Below are 9,963 nucleotides of genomic sequence, written 5' to 3' on the forward strand. Positions count from 1 at the left end.
TGGGAATCATAATATAACAAATATAATAAAATTAAATACAAGAATTAATTGAAATGTAATAAAATAAATACAAAATTAAAGACGTTCAAGAGGGAGGCTAATAAAACCTTTTTTTTTCTTTAGGCTCTCAAAGTTTTGGCTTAGGCAATATTAAAGTTTTTCAAAAAATATAAATAAATAAATAAAGACTACCTAACCTTTAATAATAATACTAATATTTAAAACTTTAAAGTAAATTATTCAAATTTTTGCCTTAAAAGAAAAGCTTTCCAACTCATTTTAAAGCGTTAAAGAGAGATTATGACATCCTTTTCTAAAAATAGTTGTTGAAGAAGCAATTTCTAATTTTTGTTAGCACTAGATACAACGGATGACTAATATCTTGTCAAAATAAATAATAATATCATCATATGAAATTAAATGTTTTTTTGCATGGTAAGAAAAAGATAGGCGACACTAACATTTTAAAAATAGTTGAATCTTTTATCAAAAATTTGCTTTTAGGTGACTAATTTTATTATTACATGCCTACAATCATATGAAAGATATTTATGATTGAAGACAAGCTCTAAAGAAGTTTCAATATAAAAAAGATATCATTCTTACTGGTACAAAAAATGAGCATTTTTATTAATAACAATTAATCCAATAGTACATTACAATAAAGTTTTAAAGGAAAAATGACAAATATACTCTCGTACTATCATAAATGATATCCAGATACCCTCCGTCATACTTTTGGACATTTGATGTTCCTGTCGTCCAAAAACTAAAACATATATACTCTTTATACTAACAAACATACACGTGTCATAATCTTATTCACCGATCCAATATTTATTAAATATCAGATCGACGGATAAGATTGCGCCAGGTGTCCCTATTTGATCTTCTGTTAGAGTGAAAGATATATATGCTCTAATTTTTGGACGGCAGGGGCAGGGGCACATAGGTATATTTGTCCTTTTTCCCAATTTTTAAAACTGAGAATCAAAACAAATATCCTAAAATTTTGTCAACTGAAGTAGCAGAAAGAAACAACTATTGCTATGCATTGTATGGATATTCTTTGAGAGACTTGAGCACTTTTTTGCTAGCCACCTTCTTGGCCATTTTTTCGTTTCGTCCCGAGTGTGTGTCCTTGTGAATAGCACCATTTGCTTCAACCTCTACTGTAATATATACTATACCATTCTCACGAAAGTCGACATTCTTCTTCTTTATATAACCTTTCTGGGCACATAGTTCATTTAACTCTCTTGCTGGATGGAGTTTCAGTGTTTGAGGTGTAATCAACGGTTCCAAAAGAGGGCTTATGCTCTGAAATGCAGTGTCTTTGTTGAAACCAGAATCAACAAAGATCGCACCAGCAAGGGACTCAATAACATCTGCAAGCACCTATAGAGAACCACAAAGGAAAACAAGTTGAAACTCGTAACAAATTGGCTTAAGATAAAGACCTTTCAGTAACTTTTTCTTCTATATCATAACTTTTGAGGTAAGTATACAATACCTTTGGGAAAGCAGCTTCAACCTCCCATCCGAATGTGGACACAAGGTCCAATTTCTCGAAATCCTCAACAGTACTAAATATATGCCTTAGCAGATCTTGCGAGTCATGAAGAATGTGCTTGTGCAGGCAAGCCTTAACTGCAGATAGAGCATAACATTCATTGTTTACGGAGGCAGACCTCAAATCAGTAATTAGTCCTGGAGTCAGTCCCTGATATTTGAAATAGAGATGTGTTGTAACAACATAATCTAGCACTGCATCTCCAAGAAATTCCAAGCGCTGCAAAGCCAGGTGATCATATATATCAGCATTTGAATCAACGCGAGTCTTGCTGCTCTAGCATTCAATTTCTACTTGGGAACTCATAATTACTTAGGAAAGGCCGAACTTGACATTCTTAATCTAAACATTGTATCATTTCTTCCTCAGCTGTTCTAAGAGACACAAAGTGGCTCTTGTTTTTATGATACTACTTATCTTGAGAGCTCATACAATAGATTGATCCAAATGTGAGTATACACATCTTGAATTAAGAATAAGATGCAAAGAGAGCGAGACAGGATTCATATTATCACCTATAAAAAGCCATGAAACTTCCTTGAATGAATAAAAGAAAACATTTTTTTCCTTGACACTAGCAGCAGTAAGAAGAACCATCAAATGCTAGGTATGCAGCCTTAGGTTAATGAAATGTTCAGGTTCACAACTTCCCAATCTAGATTCTAGGCAACATTATATTTTAGTAATCATACTGCAAAATATAGATCCAAGTATTTGACATCTGTTGTATTCAAAATAGTGAACCAGAAATATATTATTAAGATGAGTAATTTAATCTCCTCATTGTACCCAAAGTTGTAGATTATTTCTTCCCAGGATGAAACAGATATAACTATTAAAGAAGTAGCGGTGTCTCACACTTCAATAACTTCAGCAAACTTAAAAGTCAACAACAAAATCACACAGACTTGTATTTTGTTTGTAAAAAAATGTATGTAGAAACAGGAGAAAATTCGATACAGAAAACTGAGAGGAAACCTCTCTATTTATAGCTAACGATAGGTGCGAACTCACCTGTTCAGAACAGGCATGGTGTCTTTTGGGAAAGGAAATGTCTCTTTGGAAGAAACATGTTCCTATTTATTTACGAGAATAAGTTGATAGCATTGTGGAAAACCCAACAGTATTTAACAACATTAAGATGGATGATATTTATTTACGGGAATAACCTGATAGCTTCGTGGAATCTCAGGTAGCATGTAAGATCCATGAGTTAGTGCTTCAACAAGCAGAGAAGGATCATTGAACTTGTAATGCAGCAGGGATTCCAAGTATCTGACATTAACTAGCTTCTCAGCATTCATGGGAAAGTGCCTTGACATAGGTGCATCAACAAAATTGATGTCCACCCCAAGCCATTTCATAAATGATAAAGCGGCTACTTCCCCACCCGAGCTGAGGTAGGCACCTATTAGTGCCTCGACCACATCAGCCACTCTCTTACTTTTAATCTTCTGTTTTACCCTACTATACATTTTATCTGAGGACGTTAGGAACTCTTCGTCGAAGCTGTGAACTTGAGAATTATTACCAGGAATGATCCATGCCTTAAGATTGAATGGTTCATTACGGATAAATCCCTGTAATCAAAGGAATTTATTGAAGGGAAAACCAAAAGAAGAAAAAAGAAAAAGAATTCAGATAGCATTTGCATCCAGCAAGCACAAAACTATGCAGTTAAACCAATAAAATATTAACTGTAGGAACTCTTTAAATACAAGTATTCGAAAGCACTCACTCAAAATTGACATGTCCTTAAAATAAATGTACTCCAATTGATGCACTGACGAAATATGCATGTTTTATAAATATGAATAACTACTAATTTCCATCATAACAAACAGTAAACAGTTGTGTGGGCAAGGACGGGAAGTAGAGAATGTTTATATGCAAGAGTCGACAACTTTTAGGTGGTAGACATGATTAACAGTCAATATCGGATCTTTGATCAAAGTGTACGAGCAAATATTCCTTGGTTGTACTTAGTCATCAATGAGACATCAGAAAGAAAAACATAAGTCTCCCATGATTAATAGAGACATGGAGTTGAACACAAAGGAATACCTACCGGTATTTTACGAGCACATCCAAGCTTGCATAGTGCAGCATTGGAAATGCTTTGTTTTCTCTTAACGGTGAGAAGACCCTGATGATCATTTTCATAAGTCTTGAACAGCTGTATACTGGCAGCATATTTGAGAAAAGAGTCTCCAAGTGTCTCAAGTGATTCCAAATGAAACTTCTCGAGGCATTTCTTCGTTGTCATTGCTTCCAAAATCTTAAAATAATAAAACAAGGAGTAAGTTGTGGGCACAAGAGTATGTATGAAGCTCACAGCTTAAGAAAGACTGATGTAATTAGAGCAAAGATCTGAGATGAGATCATAGCAGCACAAACCTTGGCGGTTGGAATAAGAACATTCAGTGTGCAGTGATCCAAATGCATTCTTTTCAACTTCGAGGCCATAATCAAGGACTCAATACGATGCATAATCAAAGGAACATATGAATAGGTATTAAGGGTAGAAATAGAGAGAGGTGACATGATGAGGGAACAAAGTTCAGGAGGCAATTCGACAGATGAATCTGCGAAAGAGGCCAAAGCTAAGTGATCATAGATAAGCATTATAATAAAAAGAGAACCATATTATCAAACCTTTAGCTTCCTTAGAAATATGTTTTCCCCTAAGAAGTGGTTCTTCTTCAAAGCATATGTTGATCCCATACCTGTAAACCACACCTTACTTAGTATTTTGAAACCAAAATATGATATATCGAAAAGGTGCACCAGGAAATCGGAAGCTAATTGTACAAACCGCTTTTTGAAGTGTTCTCTGTAGGTAATAGATTCTTCAGTTCTCACACCCATTAATGAGTTGCAATCCAAATTATCCAAAAAACCGTTTATGCAGTATATATTCCCACTATGAGGTGTACATACTAATGAGTTCTCCAACATGCAGCTACATACCACCCCAGTTATGGTGTTCACATTGCGTTTGCGACCTTGAGTAGAACACCAATCCATATGCTTATCCCCAAGAACTTGAGACTGAAACAGCAAAAAATTCACACATTTCCAATTTATCTCAGGGGGTGTACCCACAGATGGGAGCAACAGATAATCGGAAACTGCAGAACCAATAGGTGATTGAACAGCAGCCAAAACATCCTGCAGTTTACTCAGATCACGGTCACGAAGAACTCTGAAGACACTGACTTGAAACCTCTGACACCGTCGAATCTGGAGAGATAGATAAAAAGTATCACCAACCATTTTTACAGGTAACGAGTAAAAAGATGATAAGAGCCATCAAAATTATAATCACCTCTTCAGCAGTAAGTGTAACAACTTTACTATAATTAAGTTGAACTTGCAAGCGTCCCCTCCTATCAATGTCCAAGTCAAATGCCAATATTTCATCATCACACTTGAGCTTTGTCCTAACAGCAAGTATAATCCCATGAAGCTGGAAATCGTTGTAAGAGTCATGTTGCAACTCAACTAGGTAGCAGTAGTACACTGCTTCTGACTCATTGCCGCAATGACTAACAAATTCTGATGGATAGTATAATGATTCTTCAACAATTTTTATTTTACATTCTGCACAATATAATAGGTTAGAAGTCAAGTACCACAGTCTAAAAAAATTACATCAGATAAACGATGTTAGAATTACCCAATTCTTTGTTGATGGTTTCTTCCTCCACGATATCAGGAACAAGATTGTCAGTCAAGGCACCCACATGATGAAGTTTTTTACAAGCTTCCAGGCATGCAAGTTGCTTCAATATTTTTCTATCCCCCTGTACGCTAATAATTCCTTGCAGTGGCGAGCTTTTGGGAAGTTGTAGCGTGCAGGTTCCTGTTTCCTCATCTATCTCACACGTAGGATTGAGTTTAAAGTACCTACAATTAAATTGAATGTCAGGCCATAATGCAATATTTAACACATGAAATACTCGAAGATACCAGAATCCTTAACACATAGCAAGAGAATATGCAGAGTACAAACCCATCCGACGGTAGCCTTGAGCAATAGAAGTATAGCAATGACACGCTAGAACTGAGGGTGACAACTGCTCCTGTGCTTTCAACTTTGTAGCAAGGCTCATCATGCAATTCATCATATAGAAGTGAGCACGGAATAGAAGCATAGAGTAATGATTCTTGCCGCATTATCTCCCCACTAGCCATATAGTTCTGCATGCGAGTAAGGGTTGCATCATCTCCTCTAGGATATGAGTCAAAATGAGAAAGATCAGTCCATTGTTATAATCAAATCTTCCAAATTTTATCATTGATACTTGCACAAAATGTCAAGAACTAAAGTAATTGTTTGTCTGTTAGATTCTTTTAAAAAAAATTCATTTAATCTTTTTATAGCAACAGTGTAATAGCAAGCGGCAACAACAGAAATAGAATGTTTCAGTAAATAATACACCAAAAACAATAATGACAGGACTCTGAAAACTATTCATAGTATCATTTAGAATAGATAGACAAAACATACTTTCTGACCATCAGAAGAAAGTCGGAGTTTTGCATTCGAGCTCTTCCACGTGATTGTATAAAGCTACAAATAGTAGTTGAGGGATCAAATCTAATGACGAGGTTGCAACTTTGAACATCCAAGCCCTCTTCAAGAATCGATGTCGCTACAATAATGTTCACCTGCAGTGTTTGCATGGATATCAGACTTCAAATCTTCAGAAACTATCTAGAAAGCCAAAAAAAAAGAATTTTAGACTTACCAACCCCTTGCGAAATTCTTCAACAATTTTATTTTGTTTGACCATAGAAATACGCCCTGTTGTGACCTCAGTTCTCCAACCACTTCGTTCCGGAAGCAACTCATTCAATAGAGACTGAAGAACAATGGCTGTAATAATTCTCTCAACAAATATGATGCATCTTAAATTCTGTCGGTCCCTGTTACCAACGATAAGATTGTTTGTAAGTAAATCACTAAATATAGAATCCGATTTCCCAACAGCAGAATGGATAATCTCAGAAACTGTCCAAACTGTTCCCCAAAGGAAGTTCATATAATTATTGATGAATCCAAAGTAGGCTCAATAACAATACAAAGGAACTGTAAGATCTTATATATATTTAATTGCATCAACACTAAATCACATATCATTCTATATGTGCTTCCTCAAAATCTCTGAAAGAAAAGTAAAGCAGGTCCATTTCGCCCAGGGAAACAAAAAGATAACCTTCCTTCTTCAAAGGAGTCTCTCGCAGACACAAAATGTTTAAAGAATCTAACCGACCACTTCTCTTTTTTCTATTTGTTCTCCAAACATCCAATAGATTGAACTGGCATTAAAGCTTTTGACTAATTAGTAGATTCATTATTCAACCGCTCTCACCTGTACTCGAGAAGAGACTCTAGAAGACAATTAACTTTGGATGACAAATATCCAGCATCCACATTAGCCTGAATATCACCTCCAATTGACCAATGTGGTCCTATGTTTACAGGGACGAGTGAGTGAGAGAGACATATAGCAGAAGGAAATCAAAAAACAATCTTACAATTCAGAGAGAAAAGAAAATGGATGCTGCTAACTGTGATACCAGAAGGTAAGCGAGCCGAGAAAATCTTAGATGCAGTCAAGCAGAAATCTCTAACACATGCATCGTCCGACGAACAGAGATCATTTTCTTCACAGGACTTGGCCACCAAATTCAATATGAAGTCATGTTAGGAAAATGATCAAGGCCAAAACGTTTATTTTGTTTATTTTGGAACCAGCAAGGAACAAAATTTACCTTGAAAGCCAGCCAAGCACCCATCTCACTCAAACAAAATAAGAAATCCGAATGAAGTTTTGATAAACGTCTTCTTGCAGATCCATCTCTCATAAAAGACAGATTTGACTGTGAAATAGAACATTCATGCTGCGATGATAAGAGAAGTTAAAACAACTAAAATTGGAAGAGTAAAAATGTCTGACCCATATGTTGAACAAGCTAACGTGATTGCCCCAATCGCTACTATAAGGATAAATTAAGGTTTAGTTAGTAGTCTTGGTATTCTTTCAAGGAACTTTCAGTTTTCTGGTTGCACACAATTATAGAGAAGGAAAGAGTCAAACATAAGCTTAATGATAATTGATATCTTTAGAGCAGGACGAATGGTTTGCATGAACAATCTGCAAAGTAGAAAGACAAAATCCATTGGCTATAGAATTGATGTTTACCTTTTCTTTCAACCTTTCCAGGTCATGAACTAATGTATGAAACAATGTGCAAGGAATATCCACATGTTCATATATTTTCAGCTTTGGATTTGAAAATGGGATATATTCCGCCAGAACAGATTCACTGCTACACGTGTATACCTTCATTTGCAAAGGGAGATCACAATTAGAGGAACGGAAAATATATATCTAAATGTGTGTTTATGACTTTCTGCATATAAAAACGATATGACAATCATCCAAGAGCTAAAAGTTTCAGGCTTGCACAGTTTCCTTCTCTGAATTACAAGAAGATTAATTGAGAGAACCTTGGAATGCATGAGATTCTCGAGGTCACGAATCTTTTGCCAATAACTATCTGCCGTGCTAGAAGCTGCATAAAAAGTATAAACATGAGAATCTAGAGAAAGTGAGATAACCAGTTCTTTAACAGTATGATGCAGAAACATCCCAAAAGATGCCCAAAGATATAAGATCAAATATAGCCAACCTTTAGACTTTATAGGGGAAGCAGTCATTCCAAATATTCTTGGAAGTTGTGCGTTCTCACGGGTTAACTGGTGATGATAAAATTCCTGAAAGAAAATTAACCCTCTAAGATAAGAATTGTTCAAGCACCATACCAAGACATGTTCAAGCAGGATTGTCCATATGAAGAAATTGCACTACTTCAGAAAATATAATCTTAGCACAAACAATGTACCATCATTATGCTGGCATAGGGGTGCTTGCCTCGTGCATTGTGACACTCATCAAATATTATAACTTTTATCATGTCCATTTGTAAAAAGCTGTGCCTCAAAGCAGCATGTAGTATTGCCGGTATCATAACAAGTACCTGAAAGACGAAACCCTGCAGTGATTACTTATGACGCATCTAAGTAATATATATACAACGCCTATTCGCTGCCAACTCAAACAACGGTTTATAATTTATCACTGAAGATAAAATATGGTTCATACACACCTCATGATCGTCCACTTGTTGTTGCCACGTAGCTGCATTCCAATAATCAACACCCATTTTTCCACAATATTTGCCCACTTTTAAGTCGGTATGCATCATCAGAGCATCTCCTTGCTTGTAATTATCAAATCACAGATCAACGACATTATGACAAGTCAAATAGATAGTTCTGGACCTTAAACCAAGCAACCCCTCAAACATATAACAAACTGTAAAACATGAGAAAACTAATTGGGAAAAAACAGCTCTACAATCTTTAGACGGGATAGAAATTAGTGGATACATCCATTCATAAAAATATACACATTAAGATGATGAATTTTAAGGGACTAGATTGAGAAGCTATAAGTACTACCTGAGTCACTAGAACAACAGTCGGGACCAAGAAAACAGCTATGTACGGAGAAGGCTTTCGAAGAAGGTAAGCATAGCTTCTAAGAAGCATAATTGCAATCAAGGTCTTTCCAGAACCGGTCTCCAAGTAAACAATTGTGTTCTGCTTTAATGCAATCTCAAGGGCTTCCAACTGATAACTACATAACAAAATCAACATATACATTACAAAAGTTCATTAAATCAATTGTTTTTTTCTAATTCAATTAAAAGAGAAAATAAATGTAAGATGCCAACCTTCTTGCAAAAGGCAAAGGGTCAGCAGAGAGGTGTTGGTTTTCAGAGACTGCAACATCTGTTGGCTCCATTGATTGTTCTCTACATTTACATCAGACAAAACTAAACTAAAAATGAAACACAAACCCTCCAAGAAAATGACAACCAGCCTATTTTATCCACACACCTTTTTTTACCATTTCAAGAAAATGCATAAAAGAGTGATCTTTATGAAAAACAAACACAGAAATAGTCAACTGACTCCATTGATTTGTTATCATTAGACCAAATAAACATAAAGACACCAACAAAGTATAACAGAAAACAACCAGGTGACATACCAGGGTCAAAGAAAAGTACACATATCAAATTAGAAGAAAAAAACTAGATTTTTGTAAGTACAAGAACATATAATCAAAGATTTAAACACCCTTTTCATAAAAATGCAAAAAAGAGTAATCTTTATGAAAAACTTACTGACTAGAGTTGAATTGTAATAACTTTTAAGTGTTTTTCAGTGTTCAGTGATGACAGAAAGAGTTTATTTATTAGCTTATATATAATACTAATTAGAAGAAAAATACTGCAACCCCCGCCACCCA

At 35.5% G+C, this 9,963-nt stretch overlaps 1 protein-coding gene across 2 annotated transcripts; it reads right to left on the reverse strand.

Annotated features, from left to right (window-relative positions):
* Positions 1–599: 599 nt before the first annotated feature.
* LOC102580639 (endoribonuclease Dicer homolog 2-like) lies at positions 600–9,920 on the reverse strand. 2 transcript variants are annotated; one of them, XM_015311257.1, is made up of 23 exons: positions 9,839–9,920; positions 9,383–9,463; positions 9,108–9,285; positions 8,753–8,866; positions 8,489–8,623; positions 8,276–8,360; positions 8,094–8,158; positions 7,786–7,926; positions 7,355–7,483; positions 7,160–7,256; positions 6,952–7,051; positions 6,328–6,505; positions 6,087–6,247; positions 5,589–5,807; positions 5,253–5,482; positions 4,902–5,176; positions 4,389–4,816; positions 4,229–4,299; positions 3,971–4,158; positions 3,642–3,851; positions 2,743–3,153; positions 1,514–1,792; positions 600–1,398 (listed from the first exon to the last, which is right to left on the reverse strand). In XM_015311257.1, the coding sequence occupies exons 2-23, from the start codon at positions 9,451–9,453 to the stop codon at positions 1,048–1,050; spliced, it is 4,116 nt and encodes a 1,371-aa protein (XP_015166743.1). In that variant the 5' UTR covers positions 9,454–9,463; positions 9,839–9,920; the 3' UTR covers positions 600–1,047. The 2 variants fall into 2 exon arrangements, with proteins under 2 accessions (XP_015166743.1, XP_015166744.1); XM_015311258.1 differs by lacking the exon at positions 2,743–3,153.
* Positions 9,921–9,963: the final 43 nt, after the last annotated feature.

This window comes from Solanum tuberosum, unplaced genomic scaffold, assembly GCF_000226075.1.
Source record: "Solanum tuberosum cultivar DM 1-3 516 R44 unplaced genomic scaffold, SolTub_3.0 scf00152, whole genome shotgun sequence".
Lineage (NCBI taxonomy): Eukaryota > Viridiplantae > Streptophyta > Magnoliopsida > Solanales > Solanaceae > Solanum > Solanum tuberosum.